This window comes from Hibiscus syriacus, unplaced genomic scaffold, assembly GCF_006381635.1.
Source record: "Hibiscus syriacus cultivar Baekdansim isolate YM2019G1 unplaced genomic scaffold, ASM638163v2 tig00112852_pilon, whole genome shotgun sequence".
In the NCBI taxonomy this organism is placed as follows: Eukaryota; Viridiplantae; Streptophyta; class Magnoliopsida; order Malvales; family Malvaceae; genus Hibiscus; species Hibiscus syriacus.
The window spans coordinates 641,607-663,203 of record NW_024063410.1 but is presented as its reverse complement, the minus strand read 5'-3'; the positions used below and the strand labels follow the sequence as shown (position 1 = coordinate 663,203).

At 37.5% G+C, this 21,597-nt stretch overlaps 1 protein-coding gene, 1 long non-coding RNA gene and 1 pseudogene across 2 annotated transcripts; 2 read left to right on the top strand and 1 right to left on the bottom strand.

The window, feature by feature from the left end:
• Positions 1-818: 818 nt before the first annotated feature.
• Positions 819-4,075, bottom strand: LOC120183860 (annotated as a pseudogene).
• Positions 4,076-10,602: 6,527 nt separating this feature from the next.
• LOC120183906 lies at positions 10,603-20,698 on the top strand. The gene is made up of 3 exons (XR_005521978.1): positions 10,603-10,637; positions 10,837-10,949; positions 20,564-20,698. It is a non-coding gene; the product is annotated as an uncharacterized LOC120183906 (long non-coding RNA).
• Positions 20,699-20,703: 5 nt separating this feature from the next.
• On the top strand, positions 20,704-21,525 carry LOC120183891 (protein POLYCHOME-like; the record flags this gene model as incomplete). The annotated part of the gene is made up of 2 exons (XM_039188483.1): positions 20,704-20,811; positions 21,063-21,525. Coding segments are annotated over 2 exons (492 nt in total), but the record flags the coding sequence as incomplete, so codon positions are not given.
• Between the last annotated feature and the right edge of the window lie 72 nt (positions 21,526-21,597).

Below are 21,597 nucleotides of genomic sequence, written 5' to 3'. Positions count from 1 at the left end.
AGATTATCATCATTCATCCATTAACTATCTTTTCACTCTTATTTTGATACTAAAGTTTTTTCAATTTAACTACTCAACTTTCAAAGTGCTCCTATTTAATAGCTATAATTGATTTTATTAGTACGAACCAAGCGACTTTGATGGTAAAGGAATTATTGTTATTCCTTGAGGTCCCTGATTCGAGCACCAGGAATGTCAAGGGTGTAACGTTCAATGTCAAATGGTTGAGAGTTATCTTTGAACATATATTGTCTTGTACTTGACAAATTAATCAAAAAAATAATAATTTATTTTATTAAAAAATTTTGTGACATTACATTTTTTAATTTATTATATAATAATGGTCGTCTTTTTTAATTTTGGGCAGCTTTTAGTGTCATTATCTGATAATTTGAATATTAAGATATAATAAATAAAAAGATTAAATCTGGGTCAAATTGTTTTTAGGTCCCTCATAATCTTGGGCAGCTTTTAGGTCCTCCTTAATTTAGAAACTAGGCAAATTAAGTTTTGATCTGGTCTGGTTTTGCTCGGTTTAAATACTTCTTAGATCCCTATCAATTCCAAAATTATACAAATTAGACCTTAACCCCTATCAATATCAAGCTAACAAATCAACTTGGGTACCAAGCCAACAAGTGGAACTATCAATGAAAGAAGATGACAGCAAAATATAGAGCAAAAGAAGGCAGATTTTCCATAATAGTTTTGAATCATCATAGTTGGTTCTATGATTTTACAATATGAATCAATCAACCTCAGGCCAAGTATTCGATTGAATGACTCCAAGTTAGTATATATATATTTAACGACAGCATACCGACGTTTATCGTCTCCGGTCCTGTGATAATCGGAGGTTTGCATCTGACTCGTCTAAACAAACCACATGGAAACCAAAAGATTATGTGGTGAGGCCTCTCCTTTACTCCCTACTAATTTCTAATATTTGATTTAATATAATATATATACAATGGTAGCTATTAGTAGAACGATGTTTTTCGTAAATCTAACCGTTTCGAACTTCTTTAGCACTTCATAGCTCCATTTTCAATTGATTCGACTGCAACGATGCTGCAACAAAATCGTGCTATAAAACTAAGTCCCTTTCACAAGTAATTATAAGAATGATGATAGTTTATGAAGCAAAAGAGTTTGTTTCTTTTCTACCAGAATTTCCCGAGTCGTAGCTTAGAAGCGAGTTCTCGGAGTGATGTAATTGTTGCAGACTTCCTCTTTCCCCAAGCAGGCTGTTGCAATGCATCAAAATGCAGTTGCTGTGGATACTGTTGTCTGTTTCCGTTGAGTTGAACCTCGGGCCACATCGTAGGCATGACGATGCCGGAGAAGTTACTGTCCATTAAAGATCCACTCTACACATATTAAAGATGATCAAACATGTCATTCAAGTCTTCAAGCAATGAATCCAATAATTATTGTGTTGCCCTCGGAAGAGAAACTCAATGGACAACCACATAATCAATTCAAGAAAATGAAGAGTTAGAGCAACAAGCTTTGCAGAGCCATTTGTCACATGACAAAAGGTGTACGATACTTACGTCTGCTGTGAATACGCTATCGAGGTTGAAATCAATTCCCGGGTTAACTGCAGCAAGTCTCATTGATAAGAACTGAAACCAAAGAAACATGATAACTAGATTCAGACCGAGTGGAGTGGAAGATACTGCGTCGAAACCTAAGAATAAAGCGCAAAATGAAACATGCCAGCCTATTGGGATGTTCACAATGAGAACTGAGATAAAATCAACGATGTGAGGGTTGCAGAAGATGGAAAATCTTCAATAACAAGACCCTTACTACAGAGCAACATCTCACCTCCACTTGACGCTGTAGGACTGCACATGATTGATGATTTCATCCAACACTAACGCCGTGCCCGAGATCTGCAGCACATGGTATTTCGCAAATCAGGAAGGTCCTATGTCAATCCAATGATTCTATAAATGAAACTCAAACTACAAGTCAACATCTGATGTTTGAAAAGTTGAACTTTCCCGACACTCATATAAGTTTAACTTGAATGCATATTCATGGCATGCAGATAGATGAGCTCCAAAGTGATTTTCTCGAAACAGAAACATTAACCTATCCAGAAGCAACAGATTTCCAGTCTCCCAAGGGATTGACTGTGAGTCATAATGTCAACAATATTCCTTTTAACGGTTAGGCATCGCCATCCTTTCAAATTATGAGAGATCATGACAGTGGTCCTAGAAAAGAAAGGTTATCTACAGCTCTGGCCATCTAATTTACACTGAATTGTGGTCACATCTTGAAGAAAATGACTCAAACCCCCCTTTCAATTGTCGAAAACGTCTTCTCAACTATTAAGGTACGATCAAGATTAAGTTTCGCACGATTAAACTTATTTCCCATGCACTATCACATCGTGTACTCGTATGGTTAGGCAGCCATTTGGTGTATAAAAGGCATTTTCTTTTGTTATCTTTTATCTTGTTATCCCATAAGAGTATGGATGCCTAACTTGCAAGAGAAGTTGGCAACCATTGTACATCAACGAAATGGGACCCCATAAAAATATCTAATAAAGCAAACCACTAGACAAGTTCGTAGAGCACTTCACGGTAATATCCAGCTAGCATTCCACATAACTATCTTGTCCGAAGATAATTCAACGCCCGAGACATCAATTGGGAAGATTAGATCAGAACTATGAAATCTAAAACAGCAAATAAATCGGTTTTCCATTCGGAAAGACGATGTTAACCTCACAAAGGACTCCTATCTCCTAACAAACTCACCCCAACAAAGGAAGAAGGGCTAAAACATTAAAACTATCAAAGTGCCATGGCACACCAGCTGAGTTTTTTGTTGTTGCAAAAGTAACCCACTTTTGTGCAAAAAGGTGACGAAGTACATAAACCGTTACTAAAGAAATATATCTAAAGATGTAATCCCTTTTTGTGTACCCATTTAAACAGATATTCTTAGCTTAATCACATAATCATAGTCATTATCATAATCAAATCATTAATCGACCTAATAATCCAAATGAACTGACCTTACTGCATCCTGGTACCAACTCCTGTAGGAGCTTCATACGTGCATTAATCTTCTCTCTCCTTGCCTAAAAACAAATTTATTAGCTTAATAAAGACAATTAACTAATAATAACAAGCAGACTGATTAAGGATCCAATCATCAAAATTAGTGAATTACTCTCTCAGCTAAGCTATGGCTATCCGTGGCTTGTCCCCGGCGAGCTCTAACGTGAACGTAAGGCAGCTTATCGGCATCGTCGGAGCTCTCTTTCGCCTTGGTTTTGCTTTCTTTGTCGACCCTTTCACCTGAAAAGCTCAAAAAACGAATTTATCAGCTGACTTGATCAAATTTTACAAAAAATGGAAACACCCGAAAGAGCCGATATCAGAAATTTTCACCTTTTCTCGGTCTTTTCTCTTGATACTCCGGTTCTCCACCGTTGGACCGGAAACTAACGGCTGAGATGACTCGGTCTCCGTCGGCTCACTCTTCACCGGTTTCTGGAGACTGGCGCTTGAATTGTACGACGTCGGTTCAGGTGAGTTGGTTTTGTTATTGTCGTTGATGTTACCATCTCCGGTGAACACAGAGAACCTCGTCGCTCGTTCGATTAACTCACTGTTAAAAGGAAAATGAAAGCTGCCTTTAAAATCATCAACGTTCGGAGACGGAGCTGGAGCAGCAATAAGCTTAGCCGATTCCGGAGAGTGAATGAGCTGAACGGCCTGGGGAGCCGGAAGTTCAAGCAGAGCCGTGAAGGAACTCGCATTGTCGGTCGCCGGAGCCGACATCAAACGGCGGATTTCGTCGGTAAATTGCAGCGATTCGAGTGCCGCCACTTCATCCCTCTCCGACGCCGTTTTATGAGATCCAGTTCCAGCCATCCCCTCGTTTAACTCCATGGCAGAATAAAGAAGAAGAAGAAAACCAAAAATACCCAAATTCGAAATTCTGAAAAACAACCACTTCGATTCCTCGAAAATAGAAAGCACCCACTTGGTTAATTCAACCCAAATTTAAGTCTCAACAGCGTCTTCAAAAGATTTTTAAGCTTCAATAAGCTTCATCAATGGCGGTAAGGTCAAGCTAATAAAAAAGAGTTAATTGTCATTGAGAGATGAAGCTCTGGGGCATTTGAAGTATAAGGAAAGCAACGTAGCAGGGATTGTCTGGTTTAATAATAAACAGGGGAAAAGATTTCATGATGTTTGTCTCTTAATTTCTACATTAAGAGAGATTGAAAGAGAGAGGTGAAAGTGGGGTCTCAGTCTCGAACTACATTATTAAAATCGTACAGCCTCAACTGTACAGTTCGTTGAGTGAAAGAAAGTTTATAGGGGGGGGGGTACGGTTCGATTTAACATGATGATAAAATAATTATATAGCTTAATATAAAAAAAGAGTATAATACAATAATGATATTTTGATTATAAGGTATTGTTTTATTTTGTCTTTCGACTATTAAAAGTTATAAAATGATTATCTGACTATTTATGTGTTTCAAATTCATCCTTTTTCGTTAAAAAATAATGAGTCTGTGTTAGACGTTAACCTATTGATTAGGATATAATAATTTGATCTCAAAATCTCAATGACTATCATATATCTGTCAACATGTTAATAATAATATGTATAGCCTAGATGATCGTCATTCTAACAAAAGAAATGAATTTGGAATGTATGAATAAACGAATGATCATTTTGTAACTTTTAATAGTCTATGTACCCAACAAAACAAAACTTATAGTTAGAAGATCATTTTTGTAATTTTTAATATTTAGAAAACTCAACAAAACAACGTCTCTATAATCTGAGTCCATTTATGTACTTTATCCTATAAAATATGTCTTAAGTATATCTATTTTATATTTAAGTGTAGGGATGCTTATTGAGAGAGTAAATCGCGGTTATGCTTGTTACTCACCTCGTTGCTTGTCTCGTTACTAGTTAAGTTTATCAAAAAAATTTCGTCATTAACTATTATGGTGCTAACGTGACAGTTCATGATGCTGACATGGCAGTCAAAGGCAACAGATTAACATGGCGGATGATATCATAGATGAACTAAATTGATAATTCTAAAATGGCAGAGGGACTGCCACATCACATCGTGGACCACCACGTCATTACTATGAACTGACACGCTAGTATTGTAACGGTCAATGACGAAAAATGATGGTCAACATGCCACATTGTGTTTGTTTTTCAAGTAAGAGGGTCACATTTAGAGAAAAAATAATATGATGACCACATTAGTTTTTTAGAAAGTGTAGGGACCTCTGATGCCTTTTTACCGTTTTAAATATTCTTTCTATTTGTTATTTGTTTTAATTAATGAATGCATCTTATGTTGGTAATAAAATACAAATATATTCTTATACATTCACTCCTCTATTTACCTCACAAACTCCAAGAAATCTCTAAAATAAGATAGACCTTAATTCTTTTAATAAAATTAATTGAAATATATTATGTATAACCGATAATATAATTTTTTAAACAAATATAACATTAAAATTTTAAATATTTTCAAAATTTTAAAGTGAAAATTTTAATATTGTATAGTATAAAAATATATAAAATATAATTCTTTAATAATTAATTAATATAAAAATGTGAAAGTGAAGTGGGGGAACCGGAAAGACGAACCGTAGGCCTTAAGACACTGACTCGGTCCCAAACGGCGGGGACCGCCCACAAACCAAGCTCTACACTGTTTTTCATGACCCATCATTTTCTTACATTTATTTATAACCATTTTCCATTTATATACAAAGTACACAAATGATCCTCTGACTACAGAGTATTATTTATTAAGTCCTTCGATTATTAAAGTTACAAATTGATCCTCTAAAATATTACTTTATTAAGTCCCTCGACTATTAAAAGTTACAAAATGATCATTTGGTTATTCATTATGTTCCAAACTCATTTTTTTGTTAAAAATTGACAGTTGTCTAAGTTGGACGTTAACATGATAATTGGGTCTAGGATCATATTTTATCATATCACAGTCAACATGTTAACGTTCAACTCAAAATACCATCATTTTTTAACAGAAAATGACGAGTTTGGAACATAAATGGTCAGGTGACTATTTTGTAACTTTTAGTAGTCGAGGGACTCAACAAAGCAATACTCTGTCTAAGTTGGACATTAACATGATAGTCGGGTGAGATTCTAGGATGAAATCTTATCATATCACAGTCAACATGTTAACATTCAGCTCAAAAAATCATTAAATTTTAACAGAAAAGGACAAGTTTCGAACATAATGAATAGTCAGGTGACCATTTTAATTTTTAAAAGTTGAGGGACTTGAAAAACAATACCCTATAGATACCCTATAGTTAGGGACCATTTGTGTACTTTACCCTATATATATACCTTTAGTTTTTTAATGATCCGACTGTTAAATTGGTAAATATAATTATATAGGATAAATTACATGTTTAGTACCTAAACTATCAGTTGGTATATTTCAATACCTAAACTTTTAATTTTTTAAAACTATATCTAACATTTAGTTTTTTGTTTTGTTTTAGAACCTCGTTGTTAAAAATTTAACGGGTGGTTTGCATGTGACACCTTTTTATGGGTAAATTATATCATTTATTACTCAACTATCTTTTTACTTCTATTTGATCACTAAAGTTTGTTTTTTTAATTTTTACGTAAATTTCAAAACTCCTAATTTAATCACTCTAGCTTTAATTTTTTTTTTTTTTAATGATATTATAAATAATAATAATAATAAATGTTATTTTACAAAATTTAATAAAATAAACTAGAGTGATTAAATAGGAGCAATATGAAAGTTTAGTAGTTAAATTGAAAATTTTAAACTTTAATACCAAATAGGAGGGAGAAGATAGTTGAGAGATAAATGATATAAGTTACCCATAAAAAAATGCAGTGTCGTTTTTAACGGCGAGATACTAAAATAAAACAAAAACTAAATGTTAGGTATGATTTTGAAAAGATTAAAAATTGAGGTACTAAAACGGATCAAAACAATACTTTAGGTACTAAATGCGTAATTTACCTTTATATTTATATACACGTATTTTTTTAATCAAACAGATATTTTTATCATATCATCGAATTATTGGGTTTATAAATAAATATTTTACCGTTGGTAGTTTTACTATTAAATGAGATAAAAAAAATTAAGTGCATAATCTATCTTAAATATAATATGAAATATAACTGTTGAATTATTAAAATATTGATCGTATTAAAGGTTATGAACTCATTAAAACTGATTTAATTTTACATTAATATAAATTTGAATAATATAACTCATTTTCTAAATTTAAACTCATTCTTAAAATGAACTATTTTTTTCAATATTTTAAGGGTAAGTTATGCATTTAGTACTTAAAATGTTGGTTTTTGTTTGTTTTAGTATCTAAACTTTTAATTTTTTTCAACACCATAACTAACGTTTAGTTTTCATTTTAGTACCTGTCGTTAAAAACTTAACGTGTTTAGTACCTAAATTATCAGTTTTGGCCCGTTTTAGTACCAAAACTCTCAATTTTTTTTAAAAAATTAACGTTAAATTTTGAACGGGATACTGAATGAAACAAAAACCAAAGTTTTTTAACGGTGAATACTAAATGAAACATAAATTAAACTTTTCGTATGGTTTAAAAAATTGAAAGTTTAAATACTAAAACACACCAAAAATAATAGTTTAGATACTAAACCCGTAATTTACTCATTTTTTTAAAAACATCATCGAATAAATCTTCGGATTTAGAAGAATAATCAAAGTGGATGTAATGGTGAAGAAAAGAAATGTAAAGTGGGTTACTAAAAGGGTTAAAAAGTTTGACTGAATATCAATGCATGATGGACTGGTGGTTGACATATGGCATCGTTATCAATTGTCACCATGAATGGTTCATAATTGGTGGGGGGCTCCTTTTCCACTTCTCTTTTTAACCCTTGATACATATGCTCATTGTAGAAGACCTAGCAAAGGGTAGGGTCCCATAGAGCATCTTAAATTTCATGGGTAAGTTACGTATTTAGTACCTAAACTATCAGTTTTTATTCAATTTAGTATTTAGACTTTCTATTATTTTCAAAAGCATACCTAACATTTAGTTTTTTTCATTTTAGTACCCCGATGTTAAAAACTTAACGTGTTTAGTACCTAAACTATCAGTTTTGGTCTGTTTAGTACCTGAACTTTTAATTTTTTCAAAACTTAACGTTAAATTTTGAACTAGGTACTAAAATAAAACAAAACTATATTTTAGGTATGATTTTGAAAACAAATTGAAAGTTTAGGTAAAAAGGGACCAAAATGATAGTTTAGGCACTAAACACATAATTTATCCTAAATTCTTTTATTGACCTCAGTGATAAAAAAAATATTATTCTGTTTCAAATTTGATCAGTTATGTCTACAGAGTGTATATCGTTATCAATAGTCTATTAAAATTTATGAACATATTTATAATCATTATACACACCCCTCTTTTCTTAACATTGTCCCATAGTAGTTGAGTGTAGATATCCATTAATGGAGCCTTACATCTTTGGGGTACCTTAAATTAAACCATGACCTTCCTTTAGGATTCAGCAAGGCACAGAAAGTGCCCTCCAGTACCCTACATTTAGCTATTGTCATTAAAGACATTAGGGTTTTTTTGGCATTAAAGTGATGTAGCAGACCAATTAATCAAGTATAGGCAACATTTGCAGAGATGAATCAGTTTGCAGTGACTCTCACAGCACAAAATCCCCACCTTATCAATGGATTCCATTTGTGGCCAATTCCCTTGACATAACCTCAACTTATGTTTTCAACTTCCATTTGTGCTCCCTCTGCCCTTTCTCTCTCTTGGGTTGCTTAATTCTGTACTAAATTATTTTTTATTTATTTATTTATTAAAAATATGTTTTCGTCTCTCATAAAATTTTATAAATTCAAATTTATCCATTGAAATTTTAAAAAATTAAATTTGCCCTACCAACATAAAATCTTTCGTTCGTGTCTTTATAGACCTTATTTTTGAAAGTTTAACAATTTAACTCCTCTTTATATTTGCTCTTAGATTTATCTTTGAATATTATTATAATTTTGAATTACGATAATCATTTAAATCTTGTAAAAAAATGAACGGCTAGGATTGAGAAAGGAAAACATGACAAAGAAGAAATTAGGGTTAAAGAATAAGTACAACATAAAAGGCAATGATGAGATATTTGTAAAGACAGAGTGAAACCCTATTCAGTTGGGCACTCTCACTGACATGGTGGGTTAGCCTTAAATTAGCCAAAGATGTGAAATTCGAGTCGGTCCAAAATATTTTGTGAAACCCCTATGATTTATGTGGTTCATGGCATGGCATAGCTTTTATAATTGAAGGCTAAATATGGACTATGCTGCAAATGATTCCATGTGGGGTCTGTGGATTCAATTCATTCATCTTTCTCCAACTGGTTCACCTCTACCTAGATCTCAATGAGACTTGATAATCACATTTGGGGTCCAATTCAGCAAAAGACCCTACCAAGAATTAAGTTATTCAATTAGGTAATGTTGATTCTCTTCGATCGAGATTTAAACCTAATTTACTCTATTAAGTTGATCATCTTGATTTTGGTCGAACCAATTAAACCCCAAACCCTGAATCCAAAAAATACACCGTATCAAATATTGGGACTAGCAAAGGTATGAACGTTCATTGTAAATTATTGAATGATTTAACAATGAACACTCAAATCCCTACAGTCGCTGGTGTTCAAACCCAGAACCTCTAGAGATAACAACAATATTTAACCACTGAGTAAGCTTGATTCATGTCGTAAAGAAAACATCTTAAACATAAATATAGCATAAATACTACACTATATTTGAATCCTCAACTAAATGTAAAACCGATAAGGACAAAAACGGGTCGGGTTGAATTTGGGTAAGTATGGGACTGTTTTAAGTTGGGTCAAAACATGGGTTAGAAATTTACCACCTTATGGGCTCACCAAAGGCCCATGAGGCTGATATTGTTTAAAACCCCAATGTATATTGAGTAAATATATCATGTTAAATATTTTATTAATATATATATATATATATATATATATCATAGCAAGTATTTTAAAATACAATAAAAATATAAAACATTAAATAATTTATAAAAAATGTGACATTAGTCCTATCCATTTTTATTTTCTCGGATAAATGTATTTATCATTATTTTTGCATGAAGAAAAAAGTTATTCACGTGATTGGTTGATGGAATGAGACAGTAATATAAAAATTAAATTGGGTTCAGTTATAAAATTAGAAGTTTAAACTAAAGTTTAATATGATAAAGGACTGAAACTGTAATTCTACCTAAAACTGTAGAAATAACATTGAGCGCCTAAGCCTAAAATTTGAAAGCATGGCCATGGAACCCTGAGTGACACGTGTCAAACATTCTACTGACATGAAACCAGCACCCAATAAGACCGCCCATTTCTTCAGTTTGAAAATTTGCCAAATTCGCCATCTTCGAATACGAAGTGCCAAAGGCTTCTCTTTATCATTTGCTGCCTCCGGTACATCCCTTAATCACCGTTGAACCCTTTTGAAGCAATCGCCCATTTCTTCTAAGGTTAGTAGTTTTTTTTGTAAATTTGAACTAGCAGAATCCATTTTCTCGATCTGTTTCTTCTTCGTTCTTTTTTTTCTTCATTTTTTGGGAATTTTCTGGTACCCGTTTACTTTTCTGCTTGTTTTCCTACATTTCATTGCAAGTTCTTGATACCCATTTGCTTGTTTCTGCATTTTTTTTGTGGGTTTGAATCCTTAAGCAATGGCTGAGTCGAGAGACAGACTCGTGAGAAATGTTGATTTAGCGGAAGTATTCGCTCGAAGACGGATTGGGCATTTGGGAATCCTCTCGCAAGAACGATGGAACTTTTATGTAACAACCCGGAATAAAATTTAGAGAAAAAAAAATTTAATTAAGTAATTTGGCAAATTTGAGGATTAAATCGAAAGTTTTCAAAATTATAGGCCATTTTAGAAGTTAAAGGAAATTCAGGGACCAAGCCCTGCATTACTCCTTTTAGTGTCGGCAGAAAATTCATTTAAGGGTATGAATGGTTTTCTGTTTTCAAAACAGAAAACAATTGTGAAATTCCCCTCCCGCACTCTACTTCAAAGCCGATTCCGACGCCGTCCGAATTCCGATCGTTGTTTTGAAACCACCGTTGTGTTCATTCGAGCGAGGAACAAACCCTTCAAATTAATTGAAGCGAAACGCGGCCAAACGTCGGGAATTTCCAGTCAAAGTAGCGACGGTTTTGTTAGCTCTATCGCCGAAAATCTTAAATTCACCGCTGATCGTTGCTCCGTTTACGACACCTCCCGCACCATCGTGTTCCTTGTGCCGTTCCGAGTTCACCGGTGTCAACCTTGTCCGCCGTAGACGGCGGCGCGTGAGGAGGTGGTGCAGTCAAAGATTCGGCCGATTTGAAATCGAGCTCTCCCGCCGTTCAAAATTTGAACCGATCGTTGTAAGTATCTTGAAATCGCTCAAAATAATTTTTAGAAATTTTTTCGGGATTTTTAGGGCCCCGAGGACGCCTCACGCGCCACACGCCGCCGCAGGGAGTGGCTGCTGGAAACCGGTTTAACCGGTTTTCAACCGGTTCTGACCGGTTTGACCGGTTTCAACCGGTTCGAACCGGTTTGACCGGTTGAATCGGTTTGACCGGTCTGACCCGACCCGACCGTTGACCCGACCCGACCCGACCGTTGACCCGACCCGACCCGACCGTTGACCGTTGACCGTTGACCGTTGACTTTCTTTGACCAAAACTTAAAATGGCTTTGACCGAGCATTAAACGACCGTTAATCTTTTCCGAGTATACCTATCCTGATAGTTTTCGACGTGCCGAATCCGTTTCCGTGGTCCGTTTTGTCAAATTCGAATCCGAAGGTCTCCAAATCTACGGTCAAAGTGGTTGACTTTGACTTTGACCAAGAATTTGAATTTTCGAAAAGTCATACTTTATGTTTTTCGACGCCCTGATTCCGATTCCGTAATCCGTTGGCCAAATTCAGACTCGAAATACTCAAATTGATAGTCAAACCCGAAAAATGCGTATATACTTAAGAAGTTTAGCTTTGAACAATTAAATAGGATTTGAGACTGATAAATATTATTGTTTGAAGGTACAAGAGACTCTCCGGATCGTTCGACAGCTCGACCCAGCTCTTCTAGATCAGTTAAACCACGTGTGCCAGTATTTACCGTTCAAAACTGTAGCAGAGCGTGGTGAAACCAGCAATCAGTAGATTTGTTATTTGAATCTATTGTCGAGGTGTGTTCCCTACTTGTTATTGAACTGTTTTATTGGTTTTAATACGTGGTACACCGAATTCATTGGCTATTGTTTTTATGGATGCACCAATTTAATGTGACAATTTATGGAATATGGCTGCTATCTAATTTTTGTTTTGAAATGGTATATGATTACCATGTTTTTGGATTTATGGAGTTTATGTCACGGTGCAATTGAATTTTGGAATTGAAATACGATGGAATAGCTCTGATCAAGCTAACTGGGCCTAATGTGACTCTTGAGGGCCCCAAGATGTTTCATTAGGTCGGCTTTCCTTTGCTGTGTGCTTAGGGTAAGCTATATGGACTTATTGACTTGGGCTTAAGGATACAAGCTTCAGAGCCTATCCTTAAGTCGGCTTTCTTTTGCTATGTGCATAAATTAAGCTATATGGAAAATAATTTTGGGAACTACTGATGGTGTACCAGAAAAGGGTTTAAACTATGATTTTCAAAAGTTAAACTCTTTTACGAATTTGTGAGATTACTGGAATATGATTTGTACCTATTGTGATTTTATGGAAATGTTGGGACACACTGAGCCTAGCTCACCTTTTGAAAATGTTTTCCCCTTTCAGATACTGTTGGGTAGATACCTTGGTTCGAGCACTTGGAGGATCAACATATCTCTTGAAGTAAATCAGATTGTAATGTTTTTATCTGGCAAGTTTACTTTATTTTGGTGACATGGACCTTATTTTAAAATATCGGATTTTATAATGATAACACTTTTGCTACTACTGCTCGGTTTATTGTTTTGAATTTGAAGACATGTTTTAAATTAAATTATTATTTATTTGTACTATATTTACAAGTTGGATTTTTGATAGTATAAATTGTTTATAATTTCATGTTATTATAATGTGATCCACTAGACTTAGTCGAAACGCATAGGCCGGGTCTAGGGGGTTACATTTATTGGTATCAGAGCTTTTGGTTTTAAACCCTCGGACTGTGTATGAGTCCACATTGAAAATACGGTTTTGAAATATTTTACAAAACGAGTTACTAAGGCCATGTCACAAAGTTATCAAGATTTTAACTATGTTTGAGACTCCAAGTGCTTATCTAACCCTAAGTTTTATCTTCTGTAGTAAACTTGAGATCCATCAAAATGAGTGCTAGACGTAGTCGTCGAACTAGCCGTGGACGAGGTCGAGTGGCTAGATTCGCAGATCCGATCGATGAGATACGGGTAGATCCCCCACCTCCGATAGGTGATCATGCTCCTACGACCCCAACGGATCTGCCTCCTGCCGCTGGTATTGGCATGACTACACCGATAATAGGAGCGACCGATATTGAGTTAGAGTCTACCGGAGTTGCTTTGGATGAGAATTTTGGTAGACAATTTCTGCAGTTAATACAGGGAGCAGTCAGAGCTACTGGTGTTGTATCTGAGGTTCCTATTTCGCAGACTTTGATTGCCAATGGAGTTAGAACTTTTGGGGGACAGATAGGTGGAGCTCCTACTGAAGCTGAGGATTGGCTCCAGGATACAGAGAGACGCATGGATCAGTTGGGTTTGGACTCAATTAAGAGATATCAGGGTGCTGTGGCGATGTTAGATGGCAATGCCTACACTTGGTGGGAGTCAGTGACCAGTAGTGTTCCTACCGATCGTTTGACCTGGAATTTCTTTAAGGATCGCTTTCGGAGCCGTTTTCTGGGAGAGCGCTACTTAGCTCAGAGACGACAACAGTTTCAAGACCTGGTTCAGGGAGACATGACTGTTTCTGAATATGAGATCGAGTTCCTGAAATTGCTGAAGTATGGATTCAGTATGGTACCTACGGAGAGAGATCGATGTCGTAAATTTGCCCTTGGACTCAGATACGAGCTGCGTAGGCAAGTTGTAACCCATCAGGATGAGATATTTGATGTGCTGGTGGGCAGAGCCAAAGATGCGGAAGATGTGGAGTTTTTAGCTTCTGGTAGAGAGCGTGTTGATCAAGATCGATCTAAGAAATTTTCAGGCCCGATGGAGTCATCAGCACAGTCCGGAAAGAGGACTCGTACTTCAGCTCCTCAGAGAAGCAATACACGTTTCAGGCCTGCAGCATCCTCACCTTTAACTGTCAGTCGAGGCGGTTCCTCGTCGTATTATAATGGGCCCCTTTGTGAGTATTGTGGTAAACAACACTCAGGAGAGTGTCGTAAGAAGATGGGTCTTTGCTATCAGTGTGGATCTAGTGGTCATTATCGGAGGGATTGTCCTCAGTTAGTTTCGTTTGAGCAGACCACTACCCAAACTCCTGTGCGTTCGCAGACTACAATACAGACCCCAATTAGAGATCGTAGTCAAGGAAAGACTCGAGGATCAGCGTCCAGGACAGACAGTAGAGCCCGACCTCAGCAAAATAGAGGGCCAACAGCTTCTGAGGCTAGACAGCCAGCTTTGGTTTATGCAACTAGACGTTGTGATGACAGAGATGAGCCTGAGGTTATTGCAGGTACATTTACTATTTATTCTATCCCATACTTTGCATTACTGGACAATGGCTCCACTCACTCCTATGTATCGAGCTCAGTATCTCGAAACCTTTAGATTCCGATAGAGAACACTGAAAATACTGTTACAGTTACGAGTCCAGTAGGACAAGCAGTATTAGTGAATAAAGTATTTCGGCGTTGCCCTCTCGAGGTTCAGGGAGAAATTTTTCTCGCTGATCTTATGGAGCTTCCTCTAGAGGAGTTTGATCTAATTCTTGGAATGGATTAGTTGAATAAACACAAGGTAAAGCTGGATTGCGAATACAAGCGGGCTACTCTGAAGACTTCAGATGGTCGGACTGTTGTGTTAATTGGGGAACGGCGTAGCTATCTCTCCAATATAGTTTCAGCGATGGAAATTGATCGTATGATCCGAAAGGGATATGAGACCTTCATTGCTTGTATTTTGAACACCAAAGGTGCATTGTCCACGATCGAGGAAATTCGTACAGTTAGCGAGTTTCCTGATGTTTTTCCGGAGGAGTTGCCTGGGTTACCTCCTGATAGAGAGGTAGAGTTCGAGATTGAGACTTATCCAGGATCTTCACCTATTTCTATGGCACCTTATCGTATGGCTCCAAAGGAACTTAAGGAGTTGAAAGTCCAATTGCAAGAATTATTCGATCGAGGATTTATCCGACATAGTACTTCACCATGGGGAGCTCCAGTTCTATTCGTGAAAAAGAAGGATGGGTCGCTAAGATTATGTATTGACTATCGGAAATTGAACAAGATGACGGTCAAGAATAAATACCCATTACCCAGGATTGATGACTTATTTGATCAATTGCGAGGAGCTACTGTATTCTCTAAGATTGATCTTCGTTCGGGGTATTATCAATTGAAAGTTAAAGGACCCGATGTTGCAAAAACGGCCATTTGCACTAGATATGGTCATTATGAATTTTTAGTGATGCCTTTTGGTTTGACGAACGCTCCTGCAGCTTTTATGGATTTGATGAATCGGGTGTTCCGACCATATTTGGATCAATTTGTGGTGGTCTTCATTGACGATATTCTGATCTATTCTCGTACGGAGGCAGAGCATGACGAGCATTTGAAGATCGTTCTGCGGACTTTGAGAGAGCATCGTCTATATGCCAAACTAAGCAAGTGTGAGTTTTGGCTTCAAGAAGTGTCATTTCTGGGGCATATTATTTCTGCGCGAGGTGTTCAGTTTAATCCCAGCAAGATAGAGGCTATTATGAATTGGAAACGACCTAAGAACGTGTCTGAAATCCGCAGTTTCTTGGGCTTGGCTGGTTATTATCGACGTTTTGTTGAGGGCTTTTCGATCATTGCTTCTCCTTTGACAAAGTTGTTAAGGAAGAATGTGTCGTTTGACTGGGGCGAGGCACAACAGGAGAGCTTTGAGAAATTAAAGGCGGTTTTGACTCAAGCACCGGTGTTGATTCAACCACAGTCCGGGAAGGATTTTACAGTGTATAGTGATGCTTCACATTCAGGACTTGGTTGTGTTTTAATGCAGGAAAGTAAGGTGGTGGCTTATGCATCCCGTCAGCTGCGACCGCATGAGTGTAATTATCCTACTCACGATTTAGAGTTGGCAGCAGTAATTTTTGCCTTGAAGATATGGATACACTATCTTTATGGAGAGAAGTGTTACATTTTCACAGATCATAAGAGCTTAAAGTATCTTCTGACCCAGAAGGAACTTAATTTGAGACAGCGTCGCTGGTTAGAGCTTCTAAAGGATTATGATTGCGTGATTGATTACCACCCTGGTAAAGCTAACATTGTAGCAGATGCTTTGAGTCGAAAGACGGTATCGGAGTTGAGGTCTTTAATGGCCAAGATGAATTTATATGACGATGGCACTTTGTTAGCAGAATTGCAAGTTAAGCCGACCTTGGTTGATGAGATCAAAGCTAAGCAGCCCCTTGATAGCTCCTTGCTTTCCATCTTTGAGCAAGTAGAGCAGGGGACAAACACAGATTACGCAATTGATCAGGATGAAGTTTTATGCTTTAAAGGTAGATATTGTGTGCCTGATGACGCTGAATTGAGGCAGACTATCCTTACTGAGGCTCACAGTAGTCCATATGCTATGCACCCGGAGGAGATAAGATGTACCGGAATTTGAGAGAGAGGTATTATTGGACTGGTATGAAGAAAGACATATCTGACTTTGTGGCTAGGTGTTTGACTTGTCAGCAAGTTAAGGCAGAACATCAACATCCATCAGGTTTGTTACAGCCTATCAAGATTCCTGAATGGAAATGGGAGCGTATTACTATGGATTTTGTTACTGGCTTGCCTATGACTCCTTTGAAAAAAAATTCAGTTTGGGTGATTGTTGACAGACTTACAAAGTCAGCTCACTTCATTCCTGTGCGAGTAAATTATACTTTGGATAAGCTGGCAAGATTGTATATTTCAGAGATTGTCAGATTGCATGGTATTCCATTGTCTATTATTTCTGATCGAGATCCGAGATTTACTTCGAGATTTTGGAAGGCGTTACATACGGCTTTGGGAACAAGATTGGATTATAGTACATCCTTTCATCCACAAACTGATGGTCAATCTGAGAGAGTAATTCAGATTCTGGAGGATATGTTGCGGGGTTGCGTAATCGATTTCATGGTAGTTGGGAGAACTTTTTGCCGTTGGCTGAATTTGCTTACAATAACAGTTATCAGACCAGTATTCGTATGGCACCCTATGAAGCACTCTATGGGCGTAAATGTCGCACTCCGATCTGTTGGACTGAGTTGCGTGATAGGAAAACGTTGGGACCTGAGTTAGTGCGAGAGATGGAGGACACAGTCAGATTAATCCGTGACCGTCTGAAAGAGGCATTTGATAGGCAGAAATCTTATGCAGATCAAAGAAGGAAGGATATACAGTTTGAAGTGGGAGATCGGGTCTTTTTGAAAGTTTCACCCTGGAAGAAAGTATTGAGATTCGGGCGTAAGGGTAAATTAAGTCCAAGATTTATTGGACCATTTCGTATCTTGAAGAGGGTAGGACCTGTTGCATATCAGCTTGAGTTACCTTCTGAGTTAAGTCGTATTCATGATTTTTCATGTATCAATGTTGAGGAGATACCGTCCAGATCCAGGTCACATTATTCAGGTTGAAGAAGTAGAGCTAAGACCTGATTTGTCATATGAGGAGGAGCCCATTCAGATTTTAGAAAGAGATGAAAGAGTTCTTCGGAATAGGCGAATTCCAATGGTCAAAGTTCAGTGGAGTAATCGAGGCCCCTCAGAAGCTACTTGGGAGACATTGGAGTCAATGGAGGCTCAGTTTCCTCAACTATTCTCATAAGGTAAATTTCGAGGACGAAATTTCTTGTAGAGGGGGAGAATTGTAACAACCCGGAATAAAATTTAGAGAAAAAAAATTTAATTAAGTAATTTGGCAAAATTTGAGGATTAAATCGAAAGTTTTCAAAATTATAGGCCATTTTAGAAGTTAAAGGAAATTCAGGGACCAAGCCCTGCATTACTCCTTTTAGTGTCGGCAGAAAATTTCATTTAAGGGTATGAATGGTTTTCTGTTTTCAAAACAGAAAACAATTGTGAAATTCCTCCTCCCGCACTCTACTTCAAAGCCGATTCCGACGCCGTCCGAATTCCGATCGTTGTTTTGAAACCACCGTTGTGTTCATCATCGAGCGAGGAACAAACCCTTCAAATTAATTGAAGCGAAACGCGGCCAAACGTCGGGAATTTCCAGTCAAAGTAGCGACGGTTTTGTTAGCTCTATCGCCGAGGAAATCTTAAATTCACCGCTGATCGTTGCTCCGTTTACGACACCTCCCGCACCATCGTGTTCCTTGTGCCGTTCCGAGTTCACCGGTGTCAACCTTGTCCGCCGTAGACGGCGGCGCGTGAGGAGGTGGTGCAGTCAAAGATTCGGCCGATTTGAAATCGAGCTCTCCGCCGTTCAAAAATTTGAACCGATCGTTGTAAGTATCTTGAAATCGCTCAAAATAATTTTTAGAAATTTTTTCGGGATTTTTAGGGCCCCGGAGGACGCCTCACGCGCCACACGCGCCGCCGCAGGGCGAGTGGCTGCTGGAAACCGGTTTAACCGGTTTTCAACCGGTTCTGACCGGTTTGACCGGTTTCAACCGGTTCGAACCGGTTTGACCGGTCTGAATCGGTTTGACCGGTCTGACCCGACCCGACCGTTGACCTTACCCGACCCGACCGTTGACCCGACCCGACCCGACCGTTGACCGTTGACCGTTGACTTTCTTTGACCAAAACTTAAAATGGCTTTGACCGAGCATTAAACGACCGTTAATCTTTTCCGAGTATACCTATCCTGATAGTTTTCGACGTGCCGAATCCGTTTCCGTGGTCCGTTTTGTCAAATTCGAATCCGAAGGTCTCCAAATCTACGGTCAAAGTGGTTGACTTTGACTTTGACCAAGAATTTGAATTTTCGAAAAGTCATACTTTATGTTTTTCGACGCCCTGATTCCGATTCCGTAATCCGTTTGGCCAAATTCAGACTCGAAATACCTCAAATTGATAGTCAAACCCGAAAAATGCGTATATACTTAAGAAGTTTAGCTTTGAACAATTAAATAGGATTTGAGACTGATAAATATTATTGTTTGAAGGTACAAGAGACTCTCCGGATCGTTCGACAGCTCGACCCAGCTCTTCTAGATCAGTTAAACCACGTGTGCCAGTATTTACCCGTTCGAAAACTGTAGCAGAGCGTGGTGAAACCAGCAATCAGTAGATTTGTTATTTGAATCTATTGTCGAGGTGTGTTCCCTACTTGTTATTGAACTGTTTTATTGGTTTTAATACGTGGTACACCGAATTCATTGGCTATTGTTTTATGGATGCACCAATTTAATGTGACAATTTATGGAATATGGCTGCTATCTAATTTTTGTTTTGAAATGGTATATGATTACCATGTTTTTGGATTTATGGAGTTTATGTCACGGTGCAATTGAATTTTGGAATTGAAATACGATGGAATAGCTCTGATCAAGCTAACTGGGCCTAATGTGACTCTTGAGGGCCCCAAGATGTTTCATTAGGTCGGCTTTCCTTTGCTGTGTGCTTAGGGTAAGCTATATGGACTTATTGACTTGGGCTTAAGGATACAAGCTTCAGAGCCTATCCTTAAGTCGGCTTTCTTTTTGCTATGTGCATAAATTAAGCTATATGGAAAATAATTTTGGGAACTACTGATGGTGTACCAGAAAAGGGTTTAAACTATGATTTTCAAAAAGTTAAACTCTTTTACGAATTTGTGAGATTACTGGAATATGATTTGTACCTATTGTGATTTTATGGAAATGTTGGGACACACTGAGCCTAGCTCACCTTTTGAAAATGTTTTCCCCTTTCAGATACTGTTGGGTAGATACCTTGGTTCGAGCACTTGGAGGATCAACATATCTCTTGAAGTAAATCAGATTGTAATGTTTTTATCTGGCAAGTTTACTTTATTTTGGTGACATGGACCTTATTTTAAAATATCGGATTTTATAATGATAACACTTTTGCTACTACTGCTCGGTTTATTGTGATTTTGAATTTGAAGACATGTTTTAAATTAAATTATTATTTATTTGTACTATATTTACAAGTTGGATTTTTGATAGTATAAATTGTTTATAATTTCATGTTATTATAATGTGATCCACTAGACTTAGTCGAAACGCATAGGCCGGGTCTAGGGGGTTACATTTTAGGCGGCTCCGCTGTTACTCGTAGGCCAGTGGGTGTTGCTGGTGCTACTCTTTCGACGGCGCGTGGTGGACGGTTCCGCCGGGGTAGCAGTTTCCGGACTCCAAGAATTATAAGACGTGGCCGGACTACGAGAGAGAATGCTCCGGTGACGCTCAGCCCCTTGGGCCGTGGGAGGGCCAGAGGTACGAGTATTGTATTACCTTCTCGGTACCCAAGAACTCCTCTCCGGGACATCACCGCCATTGTAAGGGTAATCGACGAATTCTCTTCTCCTTATTTATGTTTAAAATTGTTTGATTGCTATGCTCGGTTTTGAGTTCATTGAACTTTGTTTGATGTTCATATTAGTGTCTTCAATTTTTACCAGGTGTGTTGTTCTTCCATGGTTCATTTGCCTTTGATTCATGGATTCATCCTATGTTTGATGTTCAGTTAGTATTTACAGTTGCTTAACTCGAGCAACAATTATGATTTTTCACTGAATTTGATGAGAATAACCAGGCCATTGAAAGGACGAGAGCTCGGTTAGGAGATGGTGAAGGCCAAATTTTTGAGAACCCAAGAGCCCCTAATGAAAGCGTTCTTGGCTCAAACATATCATCAGTTGCTTCACTCGAGCACAATTTATCCACACCAGCTTCAACCGTTAGATTGGAGCCTCACCCTCCACCGATCCAGACCGTGTCGAAGATTCTGATCAACGTTGCCAATCAAGAACCAGAGGAATCAGCAGGGGAGCTTCTTACACCCCAAAGGAAGCTGTTGAACTCCATTGACACAGTGGAGAAAGCTGTGATGGAGGAGTTGCAGAAAATGAAGCGGACCCCAAGTGCTAAGAAAGCTCAAAGGCAAAACAAGGTCCGAACATTAATGTCGATGCGTTGATGCTGCATTCCGGCAAAAACCACCTCTCGGTGGAAGGCTGGAAGCTGTCTGATCATCCTCTGATGATATGTTTACATTTAGGTGGGTAATTTTTTCCTTCAATACTTGCTGAAGGGGTGCTGATATAAAATTTTGTAACATAAAGTTCCTT